General features: G+C 40.3%; 4 protein-coding genes and 1 long non-coding RNA gene across 8 annotated transcripts; 2 read left to right on the forward strand and 3 right to left on the reverse strand.

Moving 5' to 3' along the window:
- Window positions 1-3,395: 3,395 nt before the first annotated feature.
- On the forward strand, window positions 3,396-5,261 carry LOC133740137 (transcription factor MYB1-like). Of its 2 annotated transcripts, XM_062168056.1 has the most exons (4): window positions 3,396-3,535; window positions 3,859-4,238; window positions 4,374-4,503; window positions 4,842-5,261. In XM_062168056.1, the coding sequence occupies exons 2-4, from the start codon at window positions 4,100-4,102 to the stop codon at window positions 5,206-5,208; spliced, it is 636 nt and encodes a 211-aa protein (XP_062024040.1). In that variant the 5' UTR covers window positions 3,396-3,535; window positions 3,859-4,099; the 3' UTR covers window positions 5,209-5,261. The 2 variants fall into 2 exon arrangements, with proteins under 2 accessions (XP_062024040.1, XP_062024041.1); XM_062168057.1 differs by lacking the exon at window positions 3,396-3,535 and having other exon boundaries at window positions 4,078-4,261.
- A 2,335-nt stretch (window positions 5,262-7,596) lies between these two features.
- Window positions 7,597-10,436, reverse strand: LOC133738691 (uncharacterized). Of its 3 annotated transcripts, none has more exons than XR_009860235.1 (8): window positions 10,267-10,436; window positions 10,185-10,226; window positions 9,978-10,075; window positions 9,543-9,646; window positions 8,496-8,566; window positions 8,307-8,377; window positions 8,152-8,215; window positions 7,597-7,864 (listed from the first exon to the last, which is right to left on the reverse strand). It is a non-coding gene; the product is annotated as an uncharacterized LOC133738691 (long non-coding RNA). The 3 variants fall into 3 exon arrangements; XR_009860236.1 differs by having other exon boundaries at window positions 9,543-9,724; XR_009860234.1 differs by lacking the exon at window positions 9,543-9,646.
- A 5,195-nt stretch (window positions 10,437-15,631) lies between these two features.
- Window positions 15,632-17,348, forward strand: LOC133739121 (uncharacterized). Its single transcript, XM_062166844.1, has 2 exons — window positions 15,632-15,877; window positions 16,579-17,348. The coding sequence occupies exons 1-2, from the start codon at window positions 15,811-15,813 to the stop codon at window positions 17,181-17,183; spliced, it is 672 nt and encodes a 223-aa protein (XP_062022828.1). The 5' UTR covers window positions 15,632-15,810; the 3' UTR covers window positions 17,184-17,348.
- Window positions 17,349-17,517: 169 nt separating this feature from the next.
- Window positions 17,518-18,461, reverse strand: LOC133739122 (uncharacterized). The gene has a single exon (XM_062166845.1). It carries the CDS (start codon window positions 17,982-17,984, stop codon window positions 17,631-17,633), a length of 354 nt encoding a protein of 117 aa, XP_062022829.1. The 5' UTR covers window positions 17,985-18,461; the 3' UTR covers window positions 17,518-17,630.
- Window positions 18,462-18,608: 147 nt separating this feature from the next.
- Window positions 18,609-19,845, reverse strand: LOC133739119 (ylmG homolog protein 2, chloroplastic). Its single transcript, XM_062166843.1, has 3 exons — window positions 19,438-19,845; window positions 19,155-19,354; window positions 18,609-19,022 (listed from the first exon to the last, which is right to left on the reverse strand). The coding sequence occupies exons 1-3, from the start codon at window positions 19,735-19,737 to the stop codon at window positions 18,764-18,766; spliced, it is 759 nt and encodes a 252-aa protein (XP_062022827.1). The 5' UTR covers window positions 19,738-19,845; the 3' UTR covers window positions 18,609-18,763.
- Window positions 19,846-21,162: the final 1,317 nt, after the last annotated feature.

Below are 21,162 nucleotides of genomic sequence, written 5' to 3' on the forward strand. Positions count from 1 at the left end.
TATACTGACACTCCATTTACTTTGACATAGCGGTGACATAACGGAAAGATAACTCGATATGTAACCCGATTACAACATAACATTTTTACTATAAGCACAACGTTTCTACTATGTTACCACCGGAGAATAGATCCGACGACAGTTAGTCTCACCCTGCCACCAGGCGGTAGCGACCATTTGACCAAGCAAGGAACTCGTCTCCTACCTAGAGCAGACACATTACTGCCACTAAGAAGCTGCGACTATTTGCCAATGCAAGAAACTCGCCACCAACTTAGAGCAGATAAGGCACACAGAGTGCATAGATCGGGACCAACCCACATAACCCTAACCTGTAACGGAATGGACTTATTATTGGCATAAAACCACCTAATTGTAAAAGACAAAAACAACTAAAAACAAAAATAAGCCAATTTGGGCCCATGGTTAAAAACCAAGCCCTACCACCATAGAGCCCACCAAGAAGCCTGCAAAGATACCAGCCCCAGAATCCCCATCACCTCAACCTCGTCTCTGCCGTCCAGCGATCTCCGGCAGGTCCATCTCCAGTCGTCATCGACAGTGCACGCACCATCCAAACTAGGCCAGATTGGAGCCAATTCAAACCGGAGCCGCCATTCCAGCCAATCGGGAAATTCAACACAGACTTGGATCTGCCTTCACCTTCATTCCCTGACGAGGTAGATTGTGGTCGATTAGAAGTCACTGAAGTCGTCAATCCATAACCATCCATGCGACTCGATCGTCCTTGAGACTTTCCATCATCATCCATCAAGGACCCGATGTCCCTGATAGTCAAGTAGACCCGTCTGGCCGCACCCACAACGCGCCAACGAGGTCGAAGACGACGCCGATGCGGAGGGCCGCCGAACGAGTGCAAAAGCGGCTAGGGTTTTTCTTCTAGGGATCTTTCTGAGAGAGAGAGTTTTCCGTGAGTATCAAAGGTTTTTGCTTTGTAATTTCCTTTTGCTTCTATTTTTTTCTATAAAGAAAATATAATAAAATTACTAAATTAGAGATTATCAAAACTGTTAAAGTATAATATGATTGACTAATTGCTTCTAATGATTGCATTTTATATTAGAAAAAAAAAAAAAAAAAAAAAAAAAAAAAACTTTTCTGCACGAACTAAAAAGAAGTACAAAAATAAAAGGGTCCTTGACCCAAAGCACTAAAATTGGACAAAGTTATCCCACTTACCCCAACAACAAAATTTTATTCCCACTTACCTTGTTTAAAGGAAAATGACAGTTTTTTCCTTGATTTAAGTAATTAATTACACTGCCCCCTCTCTCTTTCTCTCTCTCCCTCCCCGCGCCCTGCAAAGCCCCAACGTCGCTGGATCGCCCAGGCCCAGACCGCCGTGGGCCGAAACCCCAACAAACTGGGGTAGATTTTCGCCGCCGTCCACCTTGACTGCGTCGCCGTCGACTGCATCTCCGATTCTGGTTCCGTCCTCCTCTCTCATCACCACGACTTGGCCGACCTCTTCTCCCTCTGCAGCGACGCCGTTTTCCGCTCCACGATTCAGCATCTACCCTCACTTTCAGGCCGCAATCGGAACCGGTAGGATCACCGGTTGCTTGGGCTTCGCCGATCACGAAATCAAAATCGGAGCTCATCTTCGGCAAGATTTGGCGCTCGAGCTCGACCTCCGGTGCTCGACCCAGGCTCTCCAACCCTCGATACAGGCCGGTGGCAGAGGAGAACGTTGATTTGGTACGCCAGTGGCGGAGGAGAACGGCGATTTGGTGACCAGAGCTTTTCTCTGGGTGCCCAAATCAAATTCTTTCTTCTTCTTTTTTTTTTTGGGTAAAATGGGGCATAAGCCCAAAATGAAAAAAAAAAAAAAAAAAAAAAAAGTTCTATTGGGGCAATAGAGGGCTGTTAAAGGTCTATTGGGGGGGGGGGGCAATAGACGTTTTGAATTGATATAATCTTCTCGTTTTTTTTTTCTTTAATCAAAGTTTTATTTGTCTAAATTTAAGAAGATTAGTTCCCATTCGGCGACCGAAAGTTCTATTGGGGGGCAATAGAGGTTTATTGGCCCTCTATTAGGGGACAATAGACGTCTATTGCCCCCAATAGACGTCTATTGCCGCTATAACCTTTCCGGCAACCTCCGGCGAGGTTTTCAGAAAAGTCCAGCGAGTGGCGACCGGTGACCGGAATTCTAGCTAGAATCCGGCGAAGTCTTCTATGATTTCTCTCTCTCTCTCTCTCTAAGTAACAAAGGGGTGAGGGTAAAATGGTATTTAAAAATAAAACCTTAATGGGGTATTAGGGAGCACTTCCTTAGAGTGTTTTGGGTAAGAGGGAATTAAAAAAACTTAATAGGGTAAGTGGGAAAAAAATTCCTAAAGATGGGGTAAATGGACAAAAATAAGCATTCTAATCTACGTACTTCACTTACTCAAAACAATCTAAGAGAGGCCTTGACCCCATGTCATGGGCTCTTGGGCTTACAACCAAGTACCAATAGATGGGACATGAGATACCAAAATTATCCTTCAGCGGAAATTAATTTTCTTTACGAAAATTAGAGTAACAATGAACTTATATAATGAAGAATGAATATGTTATAAGCAATTAGATTGAGCTGGTTGGTAATACTTCCAATGTGTGAGGATTTATTGTAGAATTATAATTACTTGTTCAATGTAATTTAAGGAAGACTTCTACTTGGTGCAGCTTGAGACAAACAATAATTTTCTGATGTTTTCAGTTTTAGGCTCATAGATGTTTATATTTTAAGGACCTTCTAGCTAGGCTTCTATGCCATTGCTTCTGAGTTCTGCCCGGGGTAAATAAGAGTAAATTTCAGAAGCCCAAAGTCACCAAACGGTCAGTGCTAATTATTCCTCCTGATGCGGCTGCCTCCTACTTTTTTAGGTTGTTAGACCAAGGTGGTTGGACTCTCAGGGGCGTCTTCACGGCCACATGCTCCAAACAGCACGTTTTACATGGTTTGATTGGTTTCCAACGTTACTGGCCCCAACGCAGCTGTGGCTCGGGACATCTTCAAATCTGGACATAAATCATTTGGTCCTCCACGCCAACCGTTTCTTTTTAACAGTGAACAACTATGAACTTCTTAGAGGAACAAAAATAACTGAGTTTTTTTACTCTTCTTTGTTTGGATGCGGATAGATTATTGTACTTTTTGATTTATGACTATCTACATTTGTTTTCTTCTTTTGCTCAAGCATCTTTAGAGTTGTAATTCAAATCTATATTTTAAATTCGAGTACTGAAAATTCAACTAGATCGATGATATGTGCCGTTTTGAGAGGCAGACTTTGATAAGTGGTTAATTCATCTTAGTCTTTTATTCAAGAAAAGTGCATTTACATTAATGTAAGCAACATTTTAACGAGGTACACTGAGGGTTTTGCTTCAGGATTTTACTCTTGTGTGTTCTGTTTTTTGTGTGGGAGCATTATGCTTTTCTTCTTAAGCTAGCTAGGCCTCAGAAACTAGCTCGTCATGGAGAAGCAAGCTAATGACAGAAGATTTGTTCAGGGTTTGCTTGAAGGTTCGTTATTTTATTGGGCAAAAGTTCACAATTTTAGAATTATAAGGATATGCACGTTATTGATGAGCAGTACCGTACTATGTTCTTTACTTTTCTGAGCCTATAATTTTTTAGGTGACCTAGAAGTTTGTTTGTTTTTATTCAAATGTGGACCTATAAATTGAATAGCCAACTTCTTGCCAAAAAAAAATTTCAATAGCCAACTCTGATGTGAAAATGATGTTACTACTCCATTTATTTTGGAGTCCATGTCCCGGTCAACTTAGCTGTATGGTTCCATAAAGATTTCCTTACTGTGTATTTTAACTTTTTTTACCTTGTAGGCTTGTACGCACTCAAGAAGTAGAAACAAAAAATTAATACTGTACTTGACATTTGATATTTTCTCCACGAATTATCTGCTTGATATGACCATGGATGAATTCGGGTTCCAGATAAACTTCACCTCCTTACCTCCAATTAGATAACACAACTCTGAGAGACCGACAGATGGATATATATAGCTAGTAATATTGTGAAGCTCGAGTATATTATAGATCGAGCCGCTACACACAGGGGAGAGAGATGGGGAGAAGCAGTACTTACTATGATAAGAATGATGGACTGAAGAAAGGAGCCTGGGCTGCAAGTGAAGACCAGATTGTCAAAGCCTACGTCAAAAAACACGGTGTCGGAAAATGGGGCAAACTATCCAGGGAAACAGGCAAATTTCTTGTTTTCATTCATGTATAGCACTATATATATATTTGCTTACTTTGACTCGCTGCAATTCATTATAATTTCCATGCATGACAAACCTCTTGTTTCGTTTATGATAAGTGCATGTGTTTGTGGGCAGGTCTGAAGAGATGTGGGAAGAGTGTGAGACTCAGATGGTTGAACTATCTGAGGCCTGATATTATCAAAGGCAACATTACAGAAGATGAAGAAGAGCTCATCATCAGGCTCCACAAACTCTTGGGAAACAGGTAATCCCTTATTTACTTCACTGGGGTATAAAATAAATAAATAAATAAACCTCTTTTTTGGGCAAACTGTTGAGGTACTTGTGGTTTTGGCGGTGTAGCCGTGTAGGTGTGATGAAATTGGATCGAAAATGAATGAATCTAGCTTGAACTGAACTTGAGAAGGGAATTGCTATGGAAAAACACTGAACACAACTTTGTCGATATCAATTCTCAGAAAAATTCAGTATAGTTTTTGACTCTTTTCGTGAAAACCCTACTTGACTAATTGTATGCGAGGTAATCAATTAATACGTACGTAATTCTTTCTTAACTTTCGGTTCACTATAAACTTGGTGTAGATGGTCATTGATAGCCGGAAGGATACCAGGGCGAACTGACAATGAAATCAAAAACTACTGGAATTCCACCTTAAAGAGGAAGCTACAACAAGAAAATCACTTAGAAGTGTCTAAAGATGAGGAGATCAAGGAGGACTTGTCATCCTCTGCCGTTGTTTCCGCTGCCACTGATGAGGACGAAGATCATCATCGTCAGCATCATGATGCTGACGTTGGAATTGGAGTTGCAGCTGAAGCAACTAACTATAAGGGTACTGGTGATGATGAATATCTGAGGGATGACCTTTGGTGGAACAATTTCATAATGGATTTCAATGATACCCAACTCGACGTATCTGAATTCCAAAACGGCATCCCCGAGATTTAGGAATCTAAGGTGATCGAACGTTATCGATCGACGTCGGAGATTGCTGCACCGATCAACAGACAACAGGATATGCCAGATAATATTGCTTGAGCTACTGGACCTTGATTTGTCTATCAATTAATTTCCTAATTATGCACTTGCGTGATGTACGTTAACGCATCCAATTGAAATATTTCGTGCAGGAAATTCAATACAACTTTATTAATGAGGGTATACTATAATTTTAGATGTTTTTCCACTATTAATTATGTCAATTGTGTTATGCTCCTCCTTTAGTTTATTTATTTTTTTAAAGAGTTTTTGTCCATTTACCCTAATTTTAGGAATTTTTTTCCCACTTGCAACATTAAGTTTTTTTAATTATCACTTACCCATAAAGACTCTAATAAAGTATTCCCTAATACCCAATTAAATTTTTTTTTTCTAATTATTTTTTAGACTATTTTACCCTCACCTCTTTGTTATATAGAGAGAGAGAGAAAAAAGGAAGAGAGAGAACTCATAGGAGACTTCACCGGAGTCCTGTCACCGACAGTCAGATTCCGGCCACCGATTGTCGGATTTCGGTCACCATCCGCCATCCACTGGACTTCTCTGAAAACCTCGCCGGAGGTCCCTAAAGAAGTCATCGGAGATCTCATAGGTCGCTGGAAATGCTTACTGCTCCAAATAACCTCTATTGCTCCCCAATAAACCTTTATTTCCCCTAATAGACCTTTATTGGGGGGCAATAGAGGTTTATGAAATCTCACCGGAAGTCCCCAAAGTGGTTGTCGGAGATCTCATATGGGGTTAGAGAGGTTTATTGCCCCCGCCAATAAACCTTTATTGCCCCCCAATAGACCTTTATTGCACCCCCAATAGACATTTTGGTCGCTGGAATGAGAACTAATCTTCCTAAAATTAAACAAATAAAATTTTGATTAAGGAAAAAAACGAGGAGATTACATCAATTCAAAACATTTATTGCCCCCTAATAGACGTTTATTGCCCTCAAATAGAACTCTTTTTTTTTCTTTCTTTCTGAGCCTTCTGCCCCCATTTTATCAAAAAAAAAAGTAACTTCTTTCAAATAAAGACAAATATCATTGCAAAGCTACTCCAAATCATCGCATTAGTTCTCATTCAACTTAACACCTTTCAAAAAAGACAAATATCATTGAAATCACATGGCTGGGAAGAATATGTTTTCCACTAGGAAGATCTAGCAACAAGGTTGCAAAGTTGTAAACTACACTTTCTTGTGTGACCCTACCAGCCAACAAAAGTCACAGCCACACAATATGTCATAACTAGGTATAAAGCCCGCGCGATGCTGCGGGTTTATCATTGATATGATTCAGTTTAATAGACATTTATAAATATTAGATACAAAACAAATTTTAACCAAAGACAAACCAAAACGTTGCTTGGTAATTATAACACTAATCTAGTGCTTTCATTCATTATTTATTACATCACTCCAACTGAGGTTTTTTTATGGAGCAAGTGGGAAATTTACTCAAAAGCCTTTGTCAACAATCAACTTGATTTGTTTAAGTTGCTCAAGCAAGCAAATTATAGACCTAGGCTGTTAGCTGTTGCAGCTTATTTGTCAATTTATTTTATATTCCTAGAGTGAATTATGAACAACAAAGAAGCAAGAATTTCAGTTACAAAATTCTCCAGGTACCACTGCTTTGAATGCCATCAAATCAAGTCTAAAAACACTACATGATGTGGTGTCTTTGAGAAACTTGTCCACATTGGAGGCCTGGGCCTATAAGAAATAATTGGAAAATGAATGGTCTACATGAAATTTTTAGAAAATTTACTCTGCACCAACCATCAAAATCGTTCTTCCAAACACCATTTGCATTCCGAAACTCACAGCAAGCAAACCCAACCAACCTCAACTAATCTCCTCTTCAATCCTCTCATTCATACTCTCAACCTAAATTTTCAATCTCTTTAATTACCCACTAAACAAAATTCCAGAAATTAGAAAACTCACTTGACCAAATCAACCTCTCTTACCACTACCAGACATATTCACCAGAAAATTTTGAGGAGGAGGAGTTTGATTTTGATGGAAGATAAGAAATTTTTTTCCGGCGAGGCTCCATTGGGTGAGTAGAGGCAGATCTTTGGACGATGGCCGAGAGAGATATGAATAGCAAAACAGGAAAAAGTAGGAAGAGGCAGGGGCATAAGCGTCATTCCACTATTCATTTCCTTTGTCCTCATCTGATTAGCGTTTTAGTATAGTTATAACTAGAAATTATGCCCCGCGCTTTGCTGCGGGAGTTACTGTCGTATGCTATTTACACGAATTTTTTATTGGAATTAGTAACTTCAAATGAAGTTTGGCATGTATCGTCTAATAAAGCAATAAATGAAAGACAATAATGACTGAATATTGATGCAGTTCCTGCAATGTATATTTGATGATTTCATTTGTTGCAGTTGTAGAAAGATATGAGCAATTACAATTTACAAAGCCCATGGTTTGCAGCGGGTAGTATAAATGCATCAATTGTTTTCTTTTTAAATGAATTGACATATAAGGTATAGGTGTTGTATGATACTTGAGTACTATCCAAAGAGACATGCGTCTTTGCTTGATGTTTGTTGACGTTTTTTGCGCCTTGCTGATTAGTGGTACCTGCTCGTTGATCTGAAATAAAGATTTACACCATGAATCAATTGCATGACCTTAATATCATTAAATGAACCCATTTGGTTAGAAGTCAGTAAAGACTTGCAGCTAACGAAATCACTTTTGTCATTTTGACATTACCAATGTGATATAAGAAGTGTGATGAATCATCATTTGGCAAATCATAAGCAAAGTGATAATAGAAAGAAACAAACTTGCAGCGAAAGCAGTAAAACCAGAAGAAGCATGAACTCAAAGTTCAGAAGCAATAATAATGCAATTACTAAATTATTCACACTTGATACCTTTTAAAGCTGAAGAGGAGCTGAGTTCTTGATTGGTCTTTTACAATCAGGAGAACCAAATACACTGGAAAGATATCAACGGATATTCTGAATGAGAATTCAGAAACTTGTAATTGACAAAGTTACATAAATTGGTGGAATCAAAGAAATTATACCTGGGAGTTCTGTTGTTTAGGAAATGGTGTAATGTGATTGGCCAAGCTGTAAGTGCTTTCTGGAACTGGTCCTAGAAACATTTGCAAAGCATGCAAAATTTTGTTGTAGTTTTAATGAGTGATTAAGTTCCTAATCTTATACAACATTCTAAGTTTGAAATAGGATAAAACATCACCAGGTCTTTCTACCTTTGTTTTTGGATGCTTGTTGATCTCTTCAGGATGATCCACATAGTATTTGATGCTCCTTCAGCTTCGGTCTAAAGCATTCACATCAAAGTATAAGCATATTAATGGAAAATTGATAGTTGCACCATAGTCTTCATCATGAAAGTGAATGTTTGAACTAAATACCCAAGCTCCCTATATCTAAGCACCCATTTCTAGCTTAATCAGTTTGATAGCAAACCACCATCAGTCTCGTCTCCATTCTAACCCAAACTTAAACCCAAATTACTTTCATTTACATCTTAATACAAAATACACAAAATTTAGAAACAAAAAACTCAATCAAGGAAAAACGAACATATGCATCTTTCATATGCTATATTTACCAAGGAAACTAAAGCCATTGAAAACCAAATTAAACTAAAGCTGTTGAAAACAACATAGGCTATATTTGTCAAGGTAAAAGAACTATATATACCCAGTTTCCACTGCACATTTTTCATATCTAAAAGAACTACATATGCTGTTGAAAAGTCGCCCGCGCTATGCCACGGGATTTGTTACTTCTTATACAGAATATTGTTTGTGGAAAAAGAACCTTTGATTACAGTATAATGTTCAAGATGATTGGCTTAACCAAGGGGAATGATATTTGATCAGGTGGAGTTCATTAAAAAATGGTTAACCTAACTAAACTTGTTGCTAAAGTTGGGTCAAAAAATGGTTAACATAAGTTATATTCTTTTGGGCTATGGATTTAAGCATTAATATCCTTGTCAGCTATACATTCATTAACTTCAAATTAAGTAACAAAGTAGTATTTAGCCTCTATTCTATCTTCAACAATTCTAACACTTTGATTACTTGCGCTTCATTTTCTCTTTCGTTGCTTTCCTGATTTTCATATTGCTATTTTACCAAAAGAGCTGACCATAACGTACCTACTCAATTAGCCCATTAACCCAATTAACCTAATGAGATACCCCTTTACTCTAAAACAACTATACATGGCCACAATTGCAGCAAAAGGAACACGCAGGAAAAGGAAGAAGAGGTAAAGAAACTCACCCGAAATGCAGAAACCAAGAAACAGAAACTTTTCTCTGTAGTCTCCCCTGCCTAGATTTCTCATTTCCTATCCGTATCTTAATTTTCCCTTCATTGATCGAGCTCTATATACATTAATATGTAATTAATTAGCCGCCTAAGTAGACCGCCTAAACTCATCCCTTTACATAAACTACAAATTGCTGCAAAATTTGATCAAAAATTAATACCAACCAAAACTCACAAAACAAATCCATGAAATCAAGAGAACCACCATGTAACAATAAAACTACAACCTAAAACCGTCTCAATCAATTACCCAGATTCCAAATCCAAAGACAAAGAAAACCCCCAAAACATAAAAACCCATATTAATCCAAAACCAACAACACCGAAAACACCCAATCAACGAAAACGACAACTAACAAAAACCATAGCAAGGGAAAAGTTCCATACCTGCAATCCTTACTCTCCCGAAACCCACCAACACAACAGATTGAAGACTATCGAAACCAAACACTCTTACTTCTCTTTCTATCAAAACACCACAATCCCTTGTATCACATAAAACAAAAAGATCAGTCTAACCAGAAAGTGAAAAAAAATTTCCAAGCATCTTAATGAAGCCAGAAAAACGAATTCAGCAAAAGAAAATCTGCAAACCTTCGATCGCTCGGTAATTTTCCAACGCAAACCCAAACAGAACTAATGGCTCTCCCTGCTCCTCTACTTTTCTAAATCCCACGACATTTTCCCATACCTAAAGACGGATACACCCAGCGGACATCGTGTCGGACACCACAACAAAACTGAAATTATAATAGCAAAGCAAGGGCAGAAACGTCAACCACTGTCGAAAGACGCATATGCCCAGAGAACATCATCTGAAACACCGATTACTCCTGAAATTTAACCAAAAAGCAAGGACGAAAAAGTCTTATCCACCCCTTGATGAACAATAGTAACAGTGGAGTTCACCTTTCGTATATTAGTAAGGGAAAATCGTCCAAACAGTGTCTGAACTTTTCCAGACTATTAATTTTCATACCTATACTTTAAAAAACCTCGAAATGGTACCTGAAGTTTTGGCCCCCGACCCAATTTTCGTACCTAGCAACAGTAAAATCGTTAACAGAGTTAACTTTTGAAGGATATTTTTGTCCTTTCACTATTCATCTTCTTCCTGGTTCGTGTTCTTCCTCTCCAACGTCAAATCCTCCTCATCTTTCTTCCTATACTACGTTATTAACATCTGCAATTTTCATTTTTCATATAGAAAAAAGGGTTTTACCCTCTTAAACCCCATTTGACATTTATCTCCCACTCCCAGTGACCTACTCGCCGACCCCAAATCCAAAATGTTCCTCCTCCAGTGGCGTTGCGCCTCCGCCCTCTCCGCACCCCTCCAGCTCCGCCACTACACCCAATCTGCCGCAGCCGCTCTCGTCGACGACGATTCCAACCCGGAGTCCTTCCCCAGACCTGACCCGAAATACGACCAGACCATCCTTGCCGTCCCGCGCTTAGTCTCCGGCAAAAGCATCTCCGCGAAAGAGCAGAAGGCCGGCCGCGTCCCCGGCATCATCTTTGAGTAAGAGGACGGCCAGCATGGCGGCAACAAGCAGTTGATCTCCGTCCGCACCAACCAAATCCGCAAGCTCCTCAATCATCTCGGCTGCTTTTTCTTCCTCTCCCGCCTCTTCCACCTCGAGGTCCGCTCCGACTTCGATGCAAATGACGTCGCTGAGAAAGTCCACCTCTTCATCCAAAGATACCCACCATTCCAATTTCTTCCTGAGCTTCTTAGGCTCACTGTTGGTGCTCGGAGAAGAAACCCATTTGATATTAGGCCTCTCTTTCTTAATCTCACTCCCAGTCCACTCCATTACAGTCCTTTACCAATCTGATCTTATCTCTTTTTGTGCAGTAGTAGTGGTAAAGAAATTGGGTAGCTTTAGCCTTTACTATAATCTTCTTGCATAAACCCAAAATGCAGGAAATTGTGCAGATTTTCTGGGAATAGAGCAAAAGAGAAGGAAATTGGGTTTAAAATTGTTTGATTTTTGTTTCCAATTTATCGTTGTCTTGTGTCATATCATAAAGATATAGAGCCAAATTGATTTTCGTTGTTTCCAATTGTTGTTTCCAATTGGGAGGAGTTGTTGATGAACGTTGAATGAAGACGAGAGATATGGCAGAGAGAACAGAGAACAAAGAAAAGATGAGAGAGAGAAAGAGAGTCATTGTATTTTCACGGAATGAGGAGTTCAGTAAGGAGCTTAGTAAGAAGAAGAAGAGGGGTTTCGATTCGGGTTGTGGTGGTAGAAAGATGAGGAGGATTTGAGGTCGGAGAGGAAGAACACGAACCAGGAAGAAGATGAATAGTGAAAGGACAAAAATACCCTTCAAAAGTTAACTCTGTTAACGATTTTACTGTTGTTAGGTACGGAAATTGGGTCGGGGCCAAAACTTCAGGTACCATTTCGAGGTTTTTTAAAGTATAGGTATGAAAATTAATAGTCTGGAAAAGTTCAGACACTGTTTGGACGATTTTCCCTATTAGTAATGGGAAAATCGTCCGTACAGTATAGTGCCTGACTTTTTTCTCATTATAAACTTCAGTACCTGACGTTCAGAAAAAATCAAAACGGTATCTAAGATTTTGACTCCGACCGAAGATTGGTAAATGGAGCCGTTAGCTTCGTTATGGAAATTGACAGCTGAAGGATATTTTCGTCTTTTCATGTCTTAATCCATTATTCTTTTATCTAAACATTTTTTTCCTCTCTCCCTACTGTTCCTCTCTCTCGTCCCCATTCAAACCCAGAACTCTCTCTCGCTCTCGTCCCCTCTGGTCTATTCAAGTTTGGAGTCCTTGGACTAACCAGTCCGCTATCAGTTTCCTCTATTTCTCTTCCCTCAATCAATGAATCTGTATCAGCTATCTCTCCTATCTGTTTATTTCACACAAAAATCAAAATCCAAAGCATATTCTGATTCAAGAACACAGTGGCCCAACAAATCACAGTACCCAAATCTAGCCATTATACACTGAAACAATCAAAACCCAGAAAGCATAATCTTCAAAAGACAATAATTGCAAGCAAACTAAAACAGATTGGTCGGCGAGAAGCTTGGAAACTTGCCGGAAATCCCAAAATTATTCTCCCCTTCGATTCTCTCTCATGTCTTATCATCTGGACAAACCAACACTATGGATAGGTCGGCGAGGTCGAAAGGAAGCTTCTGACACCAGTGAGACGCTATGACCAGGCCGGAATAGGAAAACCCGCCGGCGAACCCGAGAAGTTTTCGGGCTTCTTCCTGCCTCCGTCGCCGGTCGTTCGGAGCAGGGACGACCGAGCTCCGGTTGGCGATGCCGAGAGGAGTCGAACGACGCCTGTCTGACGTCGGGTGCTGGCCGGAAAGTGGAGATACCATCGGTCTGAGCCCGTCGTTACAAAACGGTCGAGACGGAGGTCGGTCTGGGCTGTAATCTGGTGCTCCTCAAGCTGGTTCAACTTATATATACTCAAATCTAACGGCTGAGATCAAATGGTGATTAAAATGGACGCTCCAGATTAAACCGTCTCTAATTTCTATTTTTAATTATATTTTTGGGATATTACCAACTTCCAAAAATTATTAAAAATAGCTCGGGTGTACGAAAAAATCCTCCGAAAGTTCTACAATCTCGAAACGACATCTAGTTTAATCCTACGGGCTCGAATAATAAAATTTGACAAACCAAAAATTTAAATAATTTTTCAAAAATAATAGAATTTTTTTTATTATATGAAAAAAATTAAGAAAACAAAAACTAAAGGGTAAATTGGTCATTTAATGATCAAAATATGCCAGCCGTCAGTTTTTGTAACGGAGCTAACGGCACCAGATACCAATCTTCGGCCGGGGTCAAAACCTCAGGTACCGTTCTGATATTTTCTGAACATGAGGTATTGAAGTTTAGAATGGGGAAAAGGTCAGGTACTGTACTGACGATTTTCCCATTAGTAATTGCATCATACTGGAATTCATAATAAAGAGATAAACTCTGCAAGGATAGTTTCTATGCATGTCAGCAACCAATGGAATTCAAATTCATGTAGACTCAAAACATCTTGAAACAAATTTCGATTATCCAACACCCAATTCACTGAAGTTGTCTTCAAATACCCATTAATTTGAGAGAATGCTGGAGTTTGGCATCTCTTCCGAGACGAGAACAAATCACAGACACCTTAACTTCAAACACCTATTTGCAAGAACTAAAATCTGACTGGGAGAAACGGCGCCGTCTAGCAGCTCAGTCTTGGAGACGGGGATGTACTTCTGCCTGGGAAGTGGGAACTGGAATTTTTGAAATTGCCTGATCTTCATCTTAGGGGAATTTGTGGATGTGATGAGCAACGGAGACGACCACGAGTTCTCGAGCAGGTTTCCCTTTCTTGCAAGTCGCAGCCGCATAAGCCACCATCATCGAGCACGTAGATCGGTGACGTCGTCTGTTCAATTCTGACGAGGAGGGAGTGCAGGAGAGAGAGAGAGAGAGAGAGAGAGAGAGAGAGAGAGAGAGAGAGAGAGAGAGAGAGAGTGATTGGAGGGAGGAGAGAGATGAGAGACTCTCATGGCATCATGTAATTTCTTAATTAGGTTAAGGGCAAAGTTGTCATTTCTCTTTAATTTGAGTTAGTGGGAATAAAAATCTGTTGCTGAAGTAAGTGAGATAATCAACTAAAATATTGGTGCTTTTGAGTCAAGAACCCTTGGATTTACCCTCGCGTTGAACAGTTAACCAAGGGTATTTAAGTAATTGTAACCAGATGTAGCCTTGCTTAGCCAGAAGACCCTTTAAGAGCAAGTGCACCCGTAGTCAAGAAAAGGCAAAGTCGAGAAGTCAAGAATTCGACCAGTCAAGCTACTATTCACTGTCACTGGACACGGGTTTGCACCCGTTGTTTTTCTTGCCCGGTCAACACTGTTCACTTTTTCACTGTTCACAGTACTGTTCACGTAATTCACTGTTCACCGTGGGTTTCACTATTTAAATGTACTGTTCATAGAGTTTTTTTAATTTTACTTTTTTTTAAATATATTTAATGATAATAAAGAATATTTACGGATAATTAATGTCATAATTATGCAATTTACTTTTTTCAAAAATATTTACTGATAGTTGGCTTGTATTATGTTTTGGAAAGTTGGTGTCATTTTAGTTGCTTCAAAATGTCGCTTCACGCGCATCCATAGCTCGTTTTTTTTCTGATTTGTGCCCACAGCCGGACATTGGCTTACAACTTTCCAAGACTTGCACAATTGAACATCTTCCTCATCCGTCCATCTCCTTTTATCTTGGGTATCTTCACTTTGATCTCCCTCTTGTCCGGCCACTGGACGTGTGTTTCCCCTTTGTTCGGTCATAGTGGATAATTAAAAATATGGATGATGAGAGCTATATGAAGAGGAGGAATGTGTAACTATGAACTCTAGTATTTTGGGTGTGAGATGTTAGAAAAAATTGTAGGTATTTATAGAGAAATTTTTTGTATGATTTTTAGAATTTTTTACATATTTTTTTCTTACCGTTTTCTTACCGTTATGTCATATTAGATCATATTAATTCCTAGCCGTCAGATCCATTTTTGCTGTTGAATTGGTCGGCCCAGATCTCTTGACCGTTGGGTTCAAATTCCCAAAGCAGCCAACGGCTACTTGCCACGTGCCATGCTGCACAATTAATTGCGCTACGCGACAAAAAACGCAGCCCTCTTGTTGCTCCGTGCTCTTCACTTGCTCTCTCTGGCGCGTCTGTCTCTGTCTGGCCCATGTGACGTCAGCCACGTTCGAATGCGGGCCGAGGTGGCAGCAGCCCAAGCCCGGGCAAGCCAAAAGCCAAAGGGAAAGCCTTTTTCTTGCCCTTGGTCAAACAAAGCCAATTCATGCCCAGCCAAAACAGGCCCGGTGGAGGGAAAAAATGGTGCTTGCCCAATCAAAAGGGTAGAATGCTGAGGTGGTGCCCGGGCAAAAGAGCACCGGTGCACTTGCTCTAACTACCACTACTTTCTTGTTTCTGCGTCTCTCTCTTCTGAAATAAGCAATAAACAAAAAACAAAAAACAAAAAACAAAAGAGGAAATAATAGCTGTCCGTTCTAGTAAAGCTCTCTCGCACCCAAAACGAAGCCGACACATTGCTAACTCGTCATCTCATACTTCCATCTGAGACTAAAAGACCCACCTCGCCTTCTTTCTCTCTCTCAGAGGTTGCAACAGAAGCAAAGCAAAGTAGCAATGGCAATGGCCATATGGGTTCTTTTGGTTTCTCTTCTTGTTGTCTCTGTTTCTGCTGCTACTCAAAGTAAGTCTCTTTCAAATCAAAGTTTGTTTCTTTATGCATATTGTTTATAGGACAATGTGACCCTGCAAACTTCAGATTTGGAACTTGTATCTAAATGGGCAGTGAAGATTGGATCTGCTTAAAACAATTTGGGATTCTGTTTCCTTGTTTTGAATTTGTGTCTTTGATGCATTTTCCAAATGTGGCTACACTTTCCACATTTGCATTTGCACTCTTTTAGTGCATGAGTTATTGATTGAAGCTTTGTCTTGGCTTTAGATCTTTGTGGTTAAGATCAGAAATCAGCTTCAGTTACTTGATCTGTTTGGTTAAGATTTTTTAATCTCATTTGTCGTCATTCTAGTCATTCTTGGTTTGGGGACTGAGAATTTGGATCTTGGATTGGGCACCTGGATTTACAATGAGAATAAAAGATTGAAACTTGAAGATTTAGTAGAAGTGGTACTCAAACAGAAAATAATAGTGAAGGCCAAAACTTGTGCTCTGGGACAATGTAATAAATGAAGCACTCTTTATAGATGGTGTTTCTTCTGTACTATTTTGGTGAAGTTCTTTTGTTTTTTTTTTTGCTTCATTGGACTTATTTTGACTTATGAAGTGCAAATGGTGTTTTTCTTTTTGCTTCATTGTCTTTTGTGTTCGTAATGTGGATCAAATATAGGACTTGTATTAATGAGATTGATCGTGGATGAACATTGCAGTGAAAGTTACTAATAACCCTGCGGATGAGTTAGTGGCTGTTCTTAACGCTAACAGAACTGCACACAAATCATCTTCCCTCTATGACAACCCTGGATTGGCCTGCATTGCCTTGCAGTACATAAAAGCGTACGAAGGTGACTGCGGTGCTGTAGGAGGTCCAGATGCCAAGAAGCCAGCTGATTCCGAGTTTGTTGAAGCTTTTGCTCCAAACTGTGGTATCCAAGTCTCAACCCTCTCTCCAATTACCGGTCGTTTACTTGGCTGTGAGACTAAATATGTCCACGCTGCCGAAGCGTTTTCAAACATCTTGATTGAAAGCAGTAAGAGCTTGGACATTCTCTACAATAAGAACCACACTGAAGTCGGAGCTGCCGTGAGTGGCAGCGATGGCGGTTCTCCATATTTCTGGTGTGTGTTGTTCAGCGGCGGCAAAACTAACAGCAGCTTTGTTGCCGAGGGAGGTGTGGTTAAGATAACAAGACCTGGATGCTTTAGTGGTGCGGATGACGAGTGCAGTGGTGCTTATGATTGGTCTAGAAGCAGTCGTGTGTGGGCATTTTTCACCACAGCTCTGATTGCAATGGGGTTTGCCTTTGGATTATGATGATGTTGTATGAGAATCTGGATTGGTTTCCACTTAATTCGGGGCCTTTTTTTTCCGTTCTGTTGTATTAACAGGCACGGCCTTTGTAGTTTGTTCTGTGTTTCTCGCTTTCATTGTATGTAAGAGTGTAACTGCGAGATTAATGCCATTCATTTTCTTCAGCTATTCCTTTCTATTTAGGACCTACCAAGCTTCCCTCTTTTTTCAGTGTGCGGGTTTGTTCATAGAGAGAAAATTCCTATTGTCTTTTTTAGAGGTGAATGGATTGGTTTACATTTATAATGACCGAAGCAGCTGATTCTCCGTTCGGAAACAAAAACCCCAACACTTTGAATTCAACGAGAAACTGCCTACTCTTATTTATAGAAAGATATATGAACTTTGCCCTGTAAAAACCAGTGCCCAAGTTACATAGCAGAAAAACGTAATACTGCAAAAGGAGTTGAGTTAAGCCTCCCGGTTCCAAACAGAAGCTTTACACTTCAAAACTAACGCCAGAACCAGGAGGGTTATTATAATACCACTCGAAGAACCGCCAACTCTGTAAATCCAGTAAGGATCGAACCTGGTAAAGCTTCGGTCCAAGTAAAGCGACAAAGTGATGGCCAAGATCAACACCACGAGCAGCAGGGGCAGCCAAGCAGCAAAATTGATGGGCTCTTGCAAGTCCAGTTCTGAATCATCTACTGTTGTGCGGTCAATATAGAGAGGAGAAAGCACAGCTAGAAGTGCCAACCCGATGGCGACCAACCTCTCATATGAAGAAAATCGGCTCGTCCTCCTTGTAGCTCCAGGCTCCATTCAAGAGTGTCAGAATGCAGCACTTGAGAACCAAAATAACTAAGAACAGTGGACTGTCTTGAGACTATGACTAATGATAAGCTTATACTCTACGCTCTATCTTGTGCAAAGATGGTCCAAATTTAATGGTTGTCATAGAGAGCTTGAGCAAAAGGACACTGATTTTAGCTTTATCCTCCACAAGGAATCCACCTAGAAACTAACAGATAATGTTCCCTTCGAGACTAGGAGTCAGAGGCTTAATCAAGAAGTTTTGGGTGTCACTGGTCAGAGTGAGTGGGATAGAATATTCCCCATTAACGAAAATTAAAATTGATACTGCCTGTTCCTGCATAATTCTCTGGAATCAGATGCTATATAGCTCCTATGAATTTCAAGAGTCCAAATGGTTGAAAATACAAATAAAGTTGGATTAATCTAGAGGGAAAAGGACCCTAAAAGAAAGGTTAGGTTCTTAGGCACATTGAACACCATCGGTGCTTAGGCATCAAAAAAGTCCAATAAACGAAAACATCGGCTTGATTGCCTATACTATCAGCTTCATTAGACTAGTAATAGTAATGTGTAAATAAATTATAAACTTGGCATATCCAGTCATGCTTTAATGCTTGCATTTTCAAAATAGACAGCAGCAACTGAAAGCATCACTACTCTATAATATTGCAAGGCAAAAAATTCTTCAGTTCAGCCAAAATACAAAGAAAGAAAGGAATTGCCGTACGTTTAGTGTCATGTACTCGAATATTACAAGAAAGTATGGCAACCTAACTGACTCAGTCTCAGCTCTTTGTGTTGCTACCCTGAAGCCTTGTGATCCATTTCTTCTGCGGCGTAGTGAGGTGAGTAATTCCAGTAGCAGAAGAAGCACCGAGTTCTTGGGAAGCTGCCGGTGATGCTGGAAGCTCGGCCGGTAGCGCGGCGGCTGTGCTTGTAAAGGCATTTAGAACCAAGAATGCCAGAATGGGAGAGAGATCCAATGTGCCTCCGAGTGGCGGGATTAGCCCCCGAAATATGTTCAAGTAAGGGTCACATATTGTACTGCACCACATTCACATCATAATCATTTACTACTTTACTATATATCAATATGTAACGCAATGTTCTCTCGAGATAATCTGACATGTTATGTTGCTGAACTAGTAAGTAGGTTGAATCAATAGTTAAGAATACCTGAGAGGGCCTACAATGGCAGGAGGGGAGTTTGGGAACCAGGTCAACACAAGCCTGCAGACCAATAGAGTGTTGTATAAGTTCAAGAAGTTGGAGACCCCATTTGCAACGACAAGTCCGGCCACCGAGTCCCCAGGTAAAACCGCCGCGAAATTGTGAGTAGATAAACTCTTCAACTTCCTGTACCTCGTAGTCTGAACCTGAAAGTAATTAAACTTCAACTGTTAAGAAAAACCCCATTTCGGGTGAGAATTCAATCAATTCAGAGCGAACGCCGGCCTACCTGGTGGCAGAAACTCTGGAATTCGCCATGGAAGGAGATTAGTTTGTTGAGAAAAGGGTTCTGCGAAGCCAGTGAGTGGAGCAATTCGAGGCAGTTGTGGGTTGCGGAAGCGATGGAAGATTGAATATCGGGAAGAACAAAACTGGGCTTCTTGGAAGAAGATGAGGAGGGGGATGATGATCTGAGAAATGGTGCGAAATTGGTTGGGGAGAGTAGCATTGAGAAGTATGGAGTAAAATGTGGAGTGGGCGGCAATGATTTTGGGGACTCAGTGGCGGAGGCCAACTCGCTCTGAGCCATTTTCTGGAGTTGAGCTAAGAAGAAGAAGAAGAAGAAGAAGAAGCAGAACAAGTGTGGATCAGGAGACGGGTACTAGATTTGGATAATTTGTGTAAAATGTATCCCCGGCATTGTGCTACATACGACGACGTTCGCTCTCCACTCGTTTTTCCCTGGTTGTTACTCAATACAGTCGTACCAATTTTATGTAATTTATCATTTATGGAATTAAAACCTCAAATAGTACTAAATCATTCCTTTTTTTTTTTTTTTTAATGAAGTGATAGACATCTCATTAATCTCAAGTCAAAATAGGTCATTACATATCCTCCCACTGTAATTTATGAATAGAGTAGGTCCACTCATTAAACACTCCACGCTCACTTAAAAAAACGAGCCTATAAACTAAGCTAACACGAGTACACGACGACATAATAAATAGGCACACCAAAACACAAAAGTGCATAGCTTCTTAAAAACAGTATGGAATTATTAGAAAGTAAAATTAACTAACTAAGTGGCAGCCCCAAGGTCCAAAGGAAAGTCAGCCTTATGCCCAACATACTTTGCTTCTGTGCAAATTCGTCAAGAGTACTCTCAAACTACAACCGTTGTCGCCATAGAAGAGAAACTCCATCCCCCCATCTCGGCGTCGCCACCGGAGTCTTGTGCTGCTGCTCAACGTCAAAATAAGAACCTGGAGCATCCCCTCCTACGCCACTCAACGCCAAAACAATAACTCGACGGACCTAACTTCCTTGCTGCAGAAGCATCGAACAAGAGAACCAGTGACCGCTGTGAAAACCACGAAACCAAGCCATCTCGAGAACCAGGCCATAGGAAACCACCCGTTTGACGCCAGCAAACACGACAGCAGCACGACCAAGATCGGCACTGATGCTAGCCACCGCCGGACGAGTAGTGAATGGAAAACTAGAAGCCGACTAGGGTTTAACAAGAAGAGAGAGGCAGCTAAAAAAGTATAATGGGTCAGGGGACAGTGAAATCAATCCATATTTTAGTACTTCAATTTTTTTTTGGACTTTGTCAAGGGGAACCCAAAGGCTTCCTAGGCCCAAGATAAACCCCTTCGGCGCATGTGAAATGCTCCAACTGTGCATTGCAGCATAGTGCCTCGCCACTTTGACAGCTTTGGGGTTCGAACCTAGGTTGGAGAGCACACCCAACTAGGCAAGAACCACTAGGCCACTTGCAGTGGTTTAGTACTTCAAAATTTGAAACTATTAGTTTCATGCCTCAATTTCATATATTTTTTTTTTCATTTTCATTTTTCATTTTGATATATAACTCTAAATAAGATAAAGCAACATAGTAAAAAAAAAGGTTTTTCAAACTAAGCAATTCGAGAAGTTCGGGAATACCAAATATCATTGACTATGTGGATCATGGGTGAAGGACTGAAGGGGATGAGGGAGGGAGGAGAAA

This window comes from Rosa rugosa, chromosome 3 (genome assembly GCF_958449725.1).
Source record: "Rosa rugosa chromosome 3, drRosRugo1.1, whole genome shotgun sequence".
Lineage (NCBI taxonomy): Eukaryota > Viridiplantae > Streptophyta > Magnoliopsida > Rosales > Rosaceae > Rosa > Rosa rugosa.